Genomic DNA, 16,642 nt, shown 5'->3' on the forward strand with positions numbered 1-16,642 from the left:
TATTGTTATGAGCCACACAGTGTGTGAGTATTTTGTTATAGCAGCCCAAATGGACTAAGATCAAAGTATATTTTCTTAAGTAGTCATGTTAACTAAACCAAATTAACACTTAATTCCTTGATACCATTCAATATCTGTTCCATAGTCAAATTTACCCAATTGCCTCAAAAATGTTTGACAATCAGTTTGTTATTAATCAGTATCCTAATAAGATGGGTTAAGATGTCTCTTCACATTTTTGGGGGGGAGGTACTAACGATTGAATCCAGGAGCCCTTAACCACGAGATATATCCCCAGCCCCTTTTGAATTTTTATTTTGAGACAGTGTTTTGCTAAGTTGCTTAGGGCCTTACTAAATCAATGAGGTTGGCCCCAAGTCCCTACTGATTTAATGAAGAAATTTACTTATTTTTTTCTATTGGATGTACCACATTGGATTGATCTGTATGTTTCTTCATTGTCTTAGGAGCTATATTTTTCTTTCACTTAGCTAATATGTACTAGGTCCAGCTCATGAGCCACAACTGTATAAAATGCAGTAGATACAACAATGAATACAATAACTATAGTCCTGTTTCAAACAGTTCAAGAAAGTAATAAAAACAAATGTTAATTACTATCAGTTGTGATATGTGCTAAGAAGGGAAAGTATATAACAATAAGAGAAATTATAGCAAGAGAACCTAACCTACTTTAGATGTCAGGAGGAGTATTTATTTTATATAGTTTAAAGCCCCTTGTACACTGTTAAGTAAAAAACAATAAGGAAAACAGTATTTCTGGGTTTGCTGGTGAGTTTTCTTCATATTATTAGCTTTGTAAACTAAAAGATATATCACCAACCCTTGAGTTTTGAACATCAGACCCTATTTCCTAAGAGTCTACATCTTCAGCCCTTTTCATTTTTTATTTTGAGACATGGTCTTGCTAAGTTGCTGAGACTGGCTTTGAACTTCTAATCCTCCTGCCTCAGTCTCCCAAGATTACAGGTATGTGCCACTGTATCTGGTCAGACAATCAATTTCTAAGAAAGAACAGATGGATGTTATTGAAACCTAGAGGCATATGCTCATTAGGCTATCTACTACACTTTCCTAATAGGGTTTTTAATTTAAAGTTGAGGAAGGAAAAATACCCAGACACATTTTAAGATTTCATATAATGGAAGGAATAACACAGAAAAGACAGTAGCAGAGGAGTTAAATGACAATCCAGACCTTCATTTTAAAGGATTATAATACAGTTTTTTAAGATATTAAAAACAATACCATCTACTTAAGACCAATATACATGTTGAAGTCCCCCTTAATTTATACTAGATTTAAGTCTACCTGTTTGGGAAATAGCATCATAGTTGTTTGAGTGTCTTGAAAAAAAAATACATTCTGCTATGGACTGTGGACTGAAGTGAATACTTCCAAAATTCATACATTGAAGTCCTAAACCCCAAAATGACTGTACTTGGGAACAGTTAAGATCAGTGTCCTTATAGGAAGATAAGAGACTAGAGTGTTTTCATTCTTCTATCCCTACTGTAGAGCATTTTTTATCCCTGTGTAGGGTATTTTTTTTTAATGGAAGCCTAAGCTGACTAACATAACTTCCTAATTTTTTTCCCTCTCTCCAGTATCTAAGTCTTAAAGATCTCTCTTCTGTAATGATTTGTAGAATACATCTGTTCAACTTGTAGGATACATTAGAGACTAAGACCATGTGTATAAAAAGTATTCCTTTATATCTAACCAAGCAGACAAGAGAAAAAATAAGGAGTTAAAGCATTTTCTAACCTGAGGGAATGGAATGGAAGAGTGATTTTTGTTTGCATTTACTCTCAAATTCTTGAAATTTCATATTCTTTTCTGTAAAACTAGGAGCTCTCCTAAGGTGAACCATATCTGGATATTTTCAGCTGTGGTCAGCTTCTCTCTGAATCCCACTAGAGTTTGGTGATGCAAAGTAAACAAGGCTATAAATCAAATGCAATGCATTTAATACCTCAATGCATTTCAAATTGATCTGGAATAGGGGTCAGCTTAAATCATTTTTTGAGGGAAACTGTTCCTTCCCATGAAGGAAGTTAAAGATGGCAAATCCGAAAGTTATAGTGGATTCAGATGTGAGGCTGCTTATTTGAGAATGGAGGCAAGGTTGCCTCAGGTGAGATTCTTCGGTTATTTATCTGGTTGAAGACATGGATATTTAAAAACACATCCTTGTGGCTGGCATTACATCTGAAATCTGGTGGGCAAATTTTCAAGAAATAAAAGCTACAAACAAATAGCTTCTGTTCCATTCAGCATGCTGTGGGAAATGGCTAATGGACAAGCATTACTATGACTGGCAAGGCGAGCTGCCAATAAATGATAGGAGCAGAGATTCAAACCACTACATAGCAACAACACTTCCTACACTTATTTCACTAATTTGTCAAAGTAGGACATTATCTGAAGTGAAAAGTAAAATGGGATTGGCAAGCACAGGGAAAGGAATTATTTAAAAGTAAAAACCTCGCTTCTTTCTCTACTGGTTAGTGATCTCTGCTTTGCGTAATTATGATTTACTTCAACTATTTTCTGTTACCACATTAGACTTTACTGAGGGTAACTTTTCCTCCTATGTAAATAAAAAGCAAAGAGTTATTTCTTGTATGGTAAACGCCCATTGTTTCCTTATTCCTGTCTTGTCCTTTTCAGAAGAAATGAAGTTCAGTCTCACAATAGGCAGGGGGTGAGGGAAGTTAGAGGTATTGAGATTCCCCAGATTGGGCAGGGGAAATGGGGGAATGGGAAGAGGGATGGGAATAGGAAAGACAGTAGAATTTTCATATATGAATACACAACCAGTGTAACTTCACATCATGTATAACCCAACCACAAGAATGGGAAGTTATACTCCATGTATGTATGATATGTCAAAATATGTTCTACTGTCATGTATCATTAAAAAGAACGAATAAAACAACAACAACAAAATATATGAAGTTCAGTGGTTGGATGAGAAGAAAGGGCACAGTTATGAGAAGCTGCGTCAGAGAAACTGCCAGACCTTTCAGGCCTTATTGTTTTCTGATTTGCCATTTTTTTGCCCTAGAAAAGAACCACAAATACTATCTGCTATCTTTCTACTCAATCTTCAACTCTTAACTCCTCTAACTCCAATAATTTTAACAGACTGTTAAGCAGGTCAATATGTGCAATCTTATGTCTTCTAAAATGGGATAAAAACTATTCCATTATAAAGGAAAAATAAATTCACATTTATTAGCTTCAAATCAGTCCAAAATTTCAAGAAAAATGCCATATATTCTATTTCACATAAGCATTTTTGTGTAATGATCAAGAGTATAGACTCTGGGGATAGACCACTTGAGTTCAAATGCTCACTAGCTGCACAGATTTAAATTAATCTCTATATCTCTATTCTCTCATCTGTAAATACAAAATAATAATAGTTCTACATTATATTCTGTTGTACCTGGTAAGGAGAATATACTATATGAACACTTACTATTACTAGGATTATTTCAGAAAACAACTGAAGGGCATTACTTTAATCTCATTATTTATTAGTACTATTAAACAGTTATCTGTAAAATCAAGTGAAAGCTCAAATAAAATAAGTGTTCTATTATTAATCAGATAAGAATAAAAGGTAAGTATAAAATCCTTTCTTCAAAATTAGCCTTAACAAAATTAACCTTAACTTAGATTTTACTAACAAAAGCATGCACTTGAGTTTTGGAAGCAAGACATTCTTAAAGAGAGTAGAGTGAAAACCATGTACTATCATATAAGACTAGTCTGAAAGACTGACATAATCTGAAATATTGCTCTCTGAACAAAATACATACTTCTGGGGTGATCTGTTGTCAACTTCCGCCTTCAGTCGCAAATTCTCCCTCACCAGGCCACCGTTTTCCAACTTCAATTTTTTATTTGCCTTAAAAAAAAAAGAGTTGAAAATAACTATGCACAAGCTAAAACAAAAGTTTCTTGTAAAATTTATGACATGAGCCATCTGTATTTTTTAGAGCAATAATATCAGAAAACTGAATACTAGAACATGGTCTTTGGAAACTGAAAATTACCACTGAGAATAACATCTGAAATGGTGAACACAACTAAGCATTTTTAATACATATTCCCAAGCACTCTGCCCATCTACTATCCAGGAAAATAAACAAAACTATATTTTAGCTAGATTAAAGTCATTAAGGAACTATACTAATGGCAAAAATGTGTTTTTTTCTTTTTTGCATAACTGAACATTCTAAGCAAAGTAACATTGCAACACATGCAAGTTTTGCAAACAAATGCTGAAGAGTTAATTCTTGAGCTATGAGACTGATTTCTTCATTGCTACTTAAACACATTTTTCTAGGGATAAATAAAATATGATTGAACTATTTGCTTGCTTTCTTCAAAAAGGCTTTACCAATTCTCTGGCTGACAACTTCTGAGATCCTTTTTAAAAAATGGGTCAATATTTTCTGATTCCATGAATTCTAGACCTTGATTAAAAAGAAAAAAAAACCCTCCCAAGTATGATTTCTTTTCTTGAATTATAAAATACCTAAAAATTACCTAAGAAGACAATAATTACTAGAAAAATCTAGAGGTTCAATATTGACTATGAACAGCCTGAAAAATAGTGCTCTTAATTTCAGAATCTTCTTAAAGCCACTTCCTTTAAATTCCTTAGTCATTGCCTTTGTGTATTCCAAACAAAAATAAGATTGCCTAGACTAGCAACCAAACTCAAATTCACATGGCAAGGGAAATTCTCTGCCTAGAACATTTATATTCACAATTAATGGATCACAAGAACAAAATTAAATCAAGAAGTCTTAAAAACATATTTCAAAAATTTTACCTATGCTTTTGATTACTTTCCAAAACTTCTGTATTACCTACCCATCTATATACAAATGTGCATTTGAATGTGCATTCTCACGAAAGAAGTAGGGCAAAAGACATTTTGGGGGTATAAAACCTAATACCCTTACTTAAAGTCATCCAGGTTCCTTTTGAGATCTGAGCACTTGCTTATCTTCATGACTACACGCCAACCAGGACTGTGGAGGGTTAATTCTTTAAGTGACTGATAAACACCATTATTGCCCCTCTGAAGATATAAGAAAAGCCATTTACTTCCTCATACATATAGACAATGAATTAAGCTTTCAAGTATAGCACACCATAAGGGGAGGCACTTAGTGAATGCTTTCTGATGATGACTACAGCTTAAATTAGAAACTCATTTGATTTTCTTTCCTCATATCCAAATCCCCATACTGTATCACTATCATTGTTTCAAGGTCTCTCACCAATTCTGCAATTCTCTTAATATTTCTCATTATGGACAGGCTAGGATTTTCAATTATCAGAGAGTAATGAAGACTAATAATGCAGCTAACTATTCTGCATTATCAACACTGGTTGGGTAATGATACTGCTCTCATAATTCAAAACTTATGCAGTTCAGGAAACATCAAGAAAAAAGTCCACTTTGCTCATTCTATGTAGTATTTTATTTTGACTCTTTTATATTCCATATTTGATCTGTAGTATTTTATAATTTTACATTTTTGTCTCTGCACTCCATATTTTCTTATTCATTTTGCTCTGGAGATCCTCCTGCCTCAGTCTCCTGAGTTGCTGGAGCAGGCATGAACCACTGTGCCCAGATGATTTATGAATTTTTTAAAAACAACCCCCACACCATTCTGAGCTCAGAGTAGTTCCCAATCAGAGATTCATGCTCTAAGAAGCATTTGTTGCAAAATTTAAAAATTATGAAAGAGATCCTACAGATCACACTGATGGCTCAAGAAAAGGTATGGAAGCTAAAGGAAAAATTGCAGATTGAAATATATAATTTCTCAGCTTATAATTCCTCTTGTCTTTTTTTCTCTTTTTATTTTATTTTTTTTATGGCAGCTTGAATTGAACCCAGGAGCACTTAAACACTGAGCCATATCCATGGCCATTTTATTTTTTATTTTGAGACAGGGTCTCACTAAATTGCTTAGGTTCTTGCTAATTTGCCGAGGCTGGTTTTGAACTTGCAATCCTCCTGCCTCAGCCTACAGAGTCGCTGGGATTTCAGGCATGCACCACCACACCTGGCTTCCTCTTGTCTTCTAACAATCCAACATAACTAAGGTTGGCCAAAAACACACAAAGAAACTATATATATCCCCTAAACTTGCAAAAAAAAATCAGTGCAATTATATTTGTTGTTTATTTTTTTATCTGTAGCACTAAGTTTCCTTTTTCCTCTTATCTTGACCTTTTCTCAGCCCAAACAGCATTTATTTTATATGTGGAAGATGGCTTACACTTAGTTGCAGATGATTCTCTGCTAACAGGATATGCTAGTAATTCTTTAAAATATCATATAGCCTCCATCAATTACTGTACAGGTAGTACTCAGTAATTCAACACAACACTAGTATTTTAAGTGAATGCAGATAGCTGAATGGGTGGTTGGAGACCTGAGTATAACAAAATTTCCATTTAGCACAACCAGACTCCAGGGCAGATAAATCTTTTTTTTAAATATATATTTGTAGTTGTAGTTGGATACAATATCTTTATTTTATTTTTATGTGGTGCTGAGGATTGAACCCAGGGCCCCACACATGCTAGGCAAGTGCTCTACCGCTGAGCCACAATCCCAGCCCGGATAAATCTTAAGTGTAGTTAAAGGCTGGTCGTTGGTCAAGAAAGCACTACCACACCTGACTATCACAGATAGTGCTGATGACAGGGAGAGTCTCTCCCTTCCTAGATTGGAAAATCCTAGAAGTTTACCCTTTTCACTTATGTTCTCTCTACTTTGTTGAGTGGGTGGGAAAATAATTGAAAAAAGAATGAATCACAATCTTCTTTTTCATGGAGTACTCTAAAGGAGCTCCTCACAGGTCTCTTATAATTTATATTCATCCTTTAACCATCTATTGATAATCAGGGAATCATGGTGCTAGAAAAGAGATGGTCAAAACCTTTCCTTTTATGGGCAACAAATTGGGTATGCTTTTGTTTTCATGCACATAAGGCATAAGCTTAAGCAAACCACAAAGAGGGGAAAATAGAAATATATCCTTTAAATTGATGTTACTCTTCCAGAAGATGCAGTTTCATATAGAAGCATTACAGAGTCTCCACTTACAGTCACAAATGGAACCACCTGATATTTCTTGGCAACTAATGATATTTAATGAGAAAAAGTCTTCCTATTGCATATAAATGCTTATCCAGCGATTCTGTCTTGCTCAAGTCACCTAGTGATAAGTCAAGGTAATATTGCTATTTATACTTTTGAAGGCACTTAAAATATTAAAGAATTTTGAAAACCACCTAACTTACCTCTTTTAATTTATCCACATCATCTTTTACTTTTTCATAGATTTCATTAGCTGTTCTAAGTTTTTTCTTCCATTCTGCTACAGTTTCTGAATCAATTTTACTTGGATTATCTGCAACTGGATGTTTATCTTCATTTTGGCTGCCCTGCATCAAGGTTAAAGGATCCAGAATAGTCTTGATCTGTGATTCCAAGCTGAGATTTTTACTTTTAAGCTCTTCTACCTCTTTCTGCAAACAATCTATTTCATCCTGAAAAAGCAACACATAGTCGTTAGGCAGAAATAGGAACTAAACACGAAGAGATGCTAAACTAAAGCCAACATACTTCTGGATTTTATATTCAGATATCTGTAGATACGCAGATTCTTAAGATACATCATAATAGCTTTGTAGGAAGACGGTTACATATGGTTTAAATTCTCAAAATGTATCATGATTCAATACAATTTGACATTTATGTACTTGTACTTTAATTCAATAATAGTTCCGGTTTTAAAAAAGAAAAATGTTAACTTTTATTTAAGATGTTATGCAGAAAATAAGAAAAGACACATGAATTTAAATAGGGAAGCAGATTTCATTTCAGAAGAAAAATCCGAGGCATATTTAATTTGCTTTAATGAGGCTAATTAAGTATAGATCAAGGTGATTGATTAGGGGTTTTGTTTAATGTTTATATTTTTGCTTCTACATTTGAAGTAGGAATAATATCATATAGCCTTCCATTTTTCATTTCAGAATAATACCTGTAGTTAACTTTCAGCTTTTCTAGTTTTCTTCAATTACTACTATGACTATTGCCAAGAATTAGTTTTCTGACTCTGAAACTGCTTGGTATCTTAACTGCAGTCACTAAATATTTGGATTAGAAAACTTCTTTTCTGTGATGCCATTTATTCATCCATAATAAACATGTCACCTTAAAATGAGGTTGTTAAAAATTCTGTTGTTAGAAAATAAGTTCCAAGTTGCCCCATATGCTGCTGCTATAATTTGAATGTCCTCTCCCAAACTCATGCTGAGATTTAATTGATATTGTGACACTACTAAAAGGTGGGTTGTTAAAAGGTGGGTTGCTAAAAGGTGATTAGGCCATTAGACACTACTTTCATGAATGGAATAATGCTGTTATTATAGGAGTGGGTTAGTAATTGAGAGAGTAGATTCTGATAAAAAGGGATGAATTCAAGTACCCTTCCCACTCTTCCTCTTGTCCTCTCTTGCTCCTTCTGTTTTCCACTATGGGACCATGCACCACAAAGGCCCTCACCAGATGCTGATACTGTGCTCCAGGAATTCCCAGCCTTAAGAATCATGACCAAAGAAATTTCTGTTCATTATAAATTACTCAGTCTCAGGTAATATCAGCAAAACACAGACTAAGACAGTCAGCGATCTCTCAAAAGTTACTCTAGTTAGTATTTTCATATGATAAATATAAATTTGTAAAAATGTAAAGTGTGTAAGAATTAAGAGTTACCATAGTACTAGTTACTATTTTAAATTGTAATAAATTTCTTTGCCTAATTTAATGTTAATTAATAAACAAATATAAATATAGGCATTTATATGTTCATGTATGTGTAAAAACATGGAGTCAGGCATGCTCTCATTGCATCATGACAGCAATGGAAAATGAATATCTAAATAAATATTTATTTATGCCCCATTACTTAAAAAAAAAAAAATTGAGGCAGCTGTGATAGTTTAACTTAAAGATATTTTGTGTCAAGCCCAGCAGGAGCTTATAGCTATAATCCCAGTGACTCAGGAGGCTGAAGCAGGAGGATCTCAAGTTTGAGGCCAGCCTAGGCAAGCAAGTTAGTGAGATACTATTGCAAAATAAAAAATAAAAAGCACTGGGGATGCAGCTCCGTGGTCAAGCACCCCTAGGTTCAATCCCCAAACCCCAGTAACAAACCAAACCAAACCAAAACCAAAAAAAAAACTCAACAGGTATCAAAAGAGATTAATAATATCTCCCCCTCTTTAGTCAACATAAACAACAAGTTGACTTAATGCCTACTACTCAAAAGTATGTGTATTTCTGACTGGAGTGAGAGCAAATCTTAAAGTAGTTTTAATTTGCATTTCTCTACTTATTAGAAATGTTGAACATTTTTTCATATTTTTGTTAATTAATTATATATCTTCTTCTGAGAAGTGTCTGTCTGTTCAGTTCCTTAGTCTATTTATTGATTGGGTCATTTGTTTGTCTGGTATTAAGTATTTTGAGTTATTTATATATCCTAGAGATTAGTGCTCTATCTAATGTACATATGGTAAAAATTTGCTCCCATTCTGTAGCCTCTCTCTTCACCTCACTGATTGTTTATTTTGCTGAGAAGAAGCTTTTTAGTTTGAATCCACCTCATTTATTGATTCTTTATTTTATTTCTTGTGCTTTAGTAGTCTTGTTAAAGAAATCGGGGCCTAATCTGACATGACAAAGATTTGGGCCTACTTTTTCTTCTATTAGGTGCAGGGTCTCTGGTCTAATTACTAGGTCCTTGATCCACTTTGAGTTGAGTTTTGTGCGGGGGGAGAGATAGGAGCTTAATTTCATTTTGTTATATATGAATTTCAATTTTTCCCAGCATCATTTGTTAAAGAGGCTATCTTTTCACCAATATATGTTTTTGGCACCTTTGTCTAATAAGAGATAACTGTATTTATGTGGGTTTGTCTCTGTGTCCTCTATTCTCTGCCATTGATCTGTAAGTCTATTTTGGTGCCAATACCATGCCATTTTTGTTACTATTGCTCTACAGTATAGTTTAAGGTTTGGTAATAGCAGTTATCAAAAATACAAGCAACAATAAGTGTTGGCAAGGATGTGGGGGAAAAGGCACATTCTTACATTGCTGGTGGGACTGCAAATTGGTGTAACCAATATGAAAAGCAGTATGGGGATTCCTCAGAAAACTTGAAATGGAACCACCATTTGACCCAGCTATTCCACTCCTTAGTCTATACCCAAAGGACTTAAAAATAGCATACTACAGTGACACAGCCACATTAATGTTTATAGCAGCACAATTCACAATAGCTAAACTGTGGCATCAACCTAGATGCCCTTATATAGATGAATGGATAAAGAAACTGTGGTATATATACACAATGGAATAATACTCAGCATTAAAAGAGAATAAACAATGGCATTTGCAGATAAATGGATGGATTTGAAGAATATAATGCTAATGGAAACTAGCCATTCGCAAAAAAACAAAGGCCAAATGTTTTCTCTGATATGTGGATGATGATCACATAGGGGTTGGGGGAAAGAGAGGAACTTTGGATAGGGCAAAGGGGAGGAAGGGGAAGGGAGGGGGCAAGCGGGTAGGAAAGATGGTGGAATGAGGTAGACATCATTACCCTAAGTATGGATATGAAGACATGAATGTCTTCATGTACAACTTGAAGAATACTTCATGTACAACCAGAGAAATGAAAATTTGTGCTCCATTTGTGTAGTATGAATTGAAATGCATTCTGCTGTCATGTATAATTAGAACAAATAAATAAATATTTTAAAAAATCCAGGAAAAGCGACACTATATCTTCTATGCCCCTCCCCACCAACCACCACCTTCCGCTACACACACACCCCATATACTGTTTTAGTCCATTTGGAATGATGAATAAAATATAAAAATATCAGACTGGGTAGTTTATTAAAAAAATTATTTTCACTGTTTTGGAGGCTGAGAAGTTTAGGATCAAAGCACAGGCACATTCACTATTAAATGAGAGCCCATTTCCTTGTTCAAATATTATGGTTTGGATATGGGATGTCCCCCAAAAGCTCCTATGCAAATGCATGACATGAAATGATTAGATTATGTGTGTTGTGACAAAATTGGTTGATAGGCCTGTTTGATGGATTCATAATTTGAATGTATTACTGGGTGGTAACTGTGGTTGGCTGGAGGAAGTGAAGTGAATCATTGGGATGTGTTTTGAGGTTTTTCTATTTTGCTACTGCCTCCTCATGCTGGTTGTCTGTTTCGTGGCTGCCATGAGCCAAGGAGCTCTCCTTTCTAGGTGCTTCTGCCATATTTAGCCTCAACGTGGGCCCAGAGCAAGGGAGGCAGTCAACCATGAAATGAACCTGTGAAACCATGAGCCAAAATAACCTTTTCCTGCTCTTAAAAAAAAAAAAAAAAGACTACGTGTACTTTGTTAGCAAAGAATTTCTTTGGAAATTCTCCACTACTGTGGTAAATCAGAATGCTCATTCACCTTTACACAAGAATCAGAAAATAACATTTCACACTAAAATTTCTGTGCTAATAGTTGCCATAAAGCATGGTGATAAAAATTGGTTGAGCTTGTAATCATCAGTGAATTTATAGGCAAAAATAAATGTTAATTGTGGATTCAGGAGGACTTTCAAATGATGGTTTCTTTTTCTCCCAACTTCTTAAGGGAAACAGAGGTTTTAATTTTAACTTGTCTAAAGAGGTATAAATTTTAAATTAAAAAATGGTGGGGGAATGCTTTCTGCTTTCATATCTTCCTTTCCCCTGGAATCCTTTTCTTCTCCTTTCTTCCCTTACTTGGTACTTACATAAAAGTTAAAAAAATATTTTTTTATATCTTCCTTATTTAAAATAGAAAAGGGAAAAAGAAAAAGAATTTGCCAAACAAGTTATTATTACTATTATTTTTTCGGGATTGAACTCAGGACACTTAACCACTAAGCCCCATCCTTCACTCTTTTTATTTTTTTGAGACAGGGTCTCGCTAAATTGCTTAGGGCCTCACTAAGTTGCTGAGGCTGGTTTTAAATTTGCAATCTTCCTGCCTCAGCCTCCTAAGCCACTGAGATACAGGCGTGCACCACTTCGCCTGGCTAAATAAAATATATTTTTCTAACTGGAATTCAAAAGAACGGTTCACTGGATATTTATTCTAAGAAGTCTGAGGACTGAGGTAGTTCAATTTTACTTCAAATTCACTGCTGACATAATTTTAAAATCCAATTAATGTTTACCTCATATTCTTTATGGAGTAATTCAAGTCTAGTTTTCCGAAGGTGCTTCCTGACTGTATGAGTTAGCATAGGTTCACTTTCACTTGTTCCTCCTATAAGGGAAAAAAAAAAAAGAAAAAGTCCTTTTTTAAAAAATTCTGATTTTGGCAAAATGAAAATGAACCTTTTTCTTATTTTATATAGTTCACCAGTTTAATATCTACATTTTCTCTTTCACACCAATTTTGGGCTGCCATCTAGGCCTATTCTCTATCTTAATTCTGGGAAAAACAAATAATCAAATAACACCATAATAAATGCCTTCAGTAAAATATCATATTGTGTTTGTTTATCTATATGTCATACTAGAAAAAACTCAGTAGGGAAAAGGACCATGTGTTATTAATTTTCACATTTGGACTACTGAAAACCTGAAAGCTAGACAACTGTTAAATAATAATAAAACCAATTACTATACTTTGTCAACGATTAAATATATGTATGTATAAATAATTATAACCAAGGTATTCAAACATGCTTGGTTACTGGTAACACAACTGAAAAAATTAATGCATATTTTTCACTGATTCTAATAATGTACTTACAATGGATTATGAGTCATAGCATTAATTATATGCATGACTTGTTAGAAATATATACAATATGAATTCTCAAGAGTTTTTCATTTCTACTGTGGTTACCTTCCTTGCTTTTTAGTGTCATGATAGTGAAGGCATTTTACAGATGTTCTTTTTCAAGACATCTATCAAATCAATGATGGATCAACTATTTTACTTGAGAAAATTTACAGAATATCACTGAGATATGAATGAATGAAGGAAGGAGGAGGCCTGTGTAGAAAAGCTGAGAGTTAAAAACATTCAGATTATTTTAATTATCAAAACTCATATTCTGGGTCTGTAGTTCAGTGGCAGAGCACTTCCCTAGCATGTGTGAGGCACTGGATTGGATCCTTAGCACTACATAAAAATGAAAAAAATGAAGGCATTCTGTCTGTCTACAACTACAAAAAAATTTAAAAAACACAACTTATATTTTGTAAGAAAAGACCTGATTCCTCAGTGAAGTTCAGTAGGTAAATACATAGAGAAGGAAAAATTTAACCCCACAAAATGCAACACAGCATAGAATTAGTCATCTGCCATGTTTTATAAGGTAGGAAAGAAATCTTGGAGCCAACTTTGATTCTTTCTTTGGATCTTTATTGCCAAAGTCCTACCAGTTCTTCTTTTGCTGTCCAGCATATATATCTTCCTTTCCATTTTCACTGTAAAAATCTTATTTAAAGTCAATTTTCCCTAACTTAGGACTATTACAATGACTTAAGCTTTCTGAAAAATGCTTTCTATATGTGGATAATTATAGATTGACTTTAAATGTTTCCTAAAGCAAACAAAAATTATTTTAATTTTTATAATTTAAAAGAAATAACATATATGGGGGAAAAAACTACCAAACACCAAAAGGCCCTTTAAATTATTTCTTTCTCTTCTCTCTCACACTCTCTCTTTTTCTCTTTCTCTCTACCTTCTCCTTTCTTCCTATTTTAATGGGGACTGAACTCAGGGGTGTTTTGCCCTCTTCTCCCTTCTTCCCACCCATAGAGCAGGTCCCTGATTTAGCTGTCATTTGAGTTCCTCTACACTAGTCTCAATTTACCTTTTCAATCTTATTTCACTAGTCAGATCCAAACTAAATTACTGATCATTTCCCAAAACAGGCTTATTATTCTATATTGTTCATGTCACTGCATGAAATGCTCTCCTATGCCTCACTTAATTTTTACTAGTTGAAATTTTACACATCCTTTAATGTCCAACTACTTCATGAAGCCTTCTTCAATGTTGCTAACTGAATGTTCCTGCCAAAACTCTTCAGGCCTTATATTATTTTTTGGACCTTAGCATCTGCTTTGCTGCTTTAAATGATTAATATTTTGGTCCACATGCACAGTCTTTACTGATAAATCCCATGAAGCTCCAAGAGTTATTTCTCCTAGCATCTCTCATAGTGCTTTGTGCCCTTCAGTTGCTCCACATATACATTATACAAATTACTAATTAATCTAGTATGATGTTGGCTAAATAACACCATTGAAAACTATTCCAATATACATAACTATCCCAAATATACATAACTTGGAAAACATTTCAAATTTATTCCTCGGTGTATAAAATAGGTCCTTACCGATAATCTCCTTACAAGGATTTTCAGGAGTAATAGGGACTCGGCAAGCTGGACACTGGCTATTATTCTTCAACCACAAATCAATACAAATAGAACAAAACACATGGTTGTTGATGCAAATGACAGGCTGGCGTACCTTTGAAAAAAGAGACACTACTTTTAGTATAGGCAACAGTCATAACTAGATTCCTAATATAGTTTAGTGCAGAGCAAACAAATTGCTTCTTTAGAGTACAGAACAGTGAGTGTTTAGCAGGGAATATCTAGGACTTCAAAATGCTGATTATCTTGACCATATCATTTATTATATATGCATAACAGATGCTAGCTAAAATAGTTGGTTATAGCAGCTGAAATTCTTGACATATTTATGAGATGCATTATTCTATACTTAACCACATTCATGGTAAAACAAAAAAAAAAATTGAATATTTTTGTTTTTTGGTTCCACTAAGGTTAGGACATTTTTTCCTCAGACTATTTTATTTTACACGTGTATTTACACGAAATACTCAAAATTCTGAGTCCATTTAAATGTGGACAAATAACAATACCTTACATTTACATAGTCATATTTTATGAAGGGCTTCCACATGTACATTCTGTCTCTTACAAACCACAGCTGTATGAACTAAATATAGTAAATATATGTTACAAGTAAGGAAGACAAAGTATGAAGAAATTAGGTAGCTTGTGCTGAGTTACTGGAGTGTTTTGAATGTTGCAGTTTTGTCAAAGGAAAAAGAGAAAAGAAGAGTATATTCTTGCAATAGATGGCTGCTTTTTGTGTGCCACTTCCTTTTCTCTAGTAATGAACTGTATATAGCCTTATACACGATGGAGTAGGGCATTCTAAACCAACTCGGGTCCAGAATGCTACCTGTTCTAGAACCATTTTCTTACTCAAATAAACTTTGTTAACTCAAATAAACTTTTTTTTTTTTTTTTAAAAATCAGTGATCTTTGAGCATCATTTTGCTCACTTTTTTTTTAAGAGAGAGAGAGAAGAGAGAGAGAATTTTTTAATATTTATTTTTCAGTTTTCGGTGGACACAACATCTTTATTTTATGTGGTGCTGAGGATGGAACCCAGGGCCCCTGCGTTATCGCTTGAGCCAAATTCCTTTTTTAACTTTACTTATATCAGATTTTTCTTTACCAGTCTCATTCATCCCTAAATTGCTGGTACCTATAAGTTAGATAAGTACTTAGTAGGTACTAAATAAAGATTGGTTTAATTGATTTGTTTAATGAATTAATTACTATTAAGGCAGTAATTTTATTAGTTGATGAACTCACCACAAGGGAATCATGACTTAATATTTTTCAAATAGCATAATTTAACAATAAAAACAAAAACAGCACAGAAAGACTTAGGCTTTCATTTGATCAACATGATATTTCCACTACAGGATTCAAAATATTCTGCAGCCATTTTCAATATTTTCCTGTTCTAATAATTAGAATGCCAGTAATAAGGTCTTCTGCACCGGGGAGGAGACTAGAAGATCAAGGGAAAACAGAATTAGAGGGAGAATGAAGATAGAGTGTTACCACAAACCACTTTCCTTGTGCCGCTGTGTCTGCCCTAAAAGACTACTGAGTATTCATTTGGAATGGGTTTACACAGCCAAAACAAAATCACAGGCAGGCAGGTAATCATTTTAGACTCATTGCAAAGATCTGTCTGGTTTCAATCTGGCTTTCCAAACACTTTGCTACTCCCTTGATTATAAACACTAATCCAAGAAAACTAAATAGAGAAGATTATTAAAGATGAATTTAAACTTGCTCTTGGAGAAATCTAACTAATTCATTCAATTCAAAGGGTTTGACAAGATTCCTTTAAAAACAACAAACAAACAAACAAACCATGAAGTACCATGTCTAAAACTCTTGTTTGGAAAATGCTCCTAGCAGCAGCCACGCATAAAATCTGTGAGGCATTCTCTGGTTAATATGAAGTGTCTGGCAAATCTGAACTTTGGTTGCATTTTTTTTCCTTAAAAATTCAGGTGATTTTAAAGTCTAAATTATAATGTGTTCATGCATGTTTTAATTTCATTTGCATATCATGAAATTTTCTGG

The 16,642-nt window shown here is 34.0% G+C and overlaps 1 protein-coding gene across 1 annotated transcript in view; it reads right to left on the minus strand.

The window, feature by feature from the left end:
• Obi1 (ORC ubiquitin ligase 1) overlaps nucleotides 1-16,642 on the minus strand; it is a 47,089-nt gene that overhangs the window by 16,997 nt on the left and 13,450 nt on the right. Inside the window, exons 2-5 of the mRNA XM_026400262.2 lie at nucleotides 14,555-14,690; nucleotides 12,368-12,459; nucleotides 7,372-7,620; nucleotides 3,852-3,940 (exon numbers count right to left, since the gene is read on the minus strand). Coding sequence (XP_026256047.1) covers nucleotides 3,852-3,940; nucleotides 7,372-7,620; nucleotides 12,368-12,459; nucleotides 14,555-14,690 — 566 coding nt within the window. The remainder of the gene's footprint in view (nucleotides 1-3,851; nucleotides 3,941-7,371; nucleotides 7,621-12,367; nucleotides 12,460-14,554; nucleotides 14,691-16,642) is intronic.

This window comes from Urocitellus parryii, chromosome 2, assembly GCF_045843805.1.
Source record: "Urocitellus parryii isolate mUroPar1 chromosome 2, mUroPar1.hap1, whole genome shotgun sequence".
NCBI lineage: Eukaryota > Metazoa > Chordata > Mammalia > Rodentia > Sciuridae > Urocitellus > Urocitellus parryii.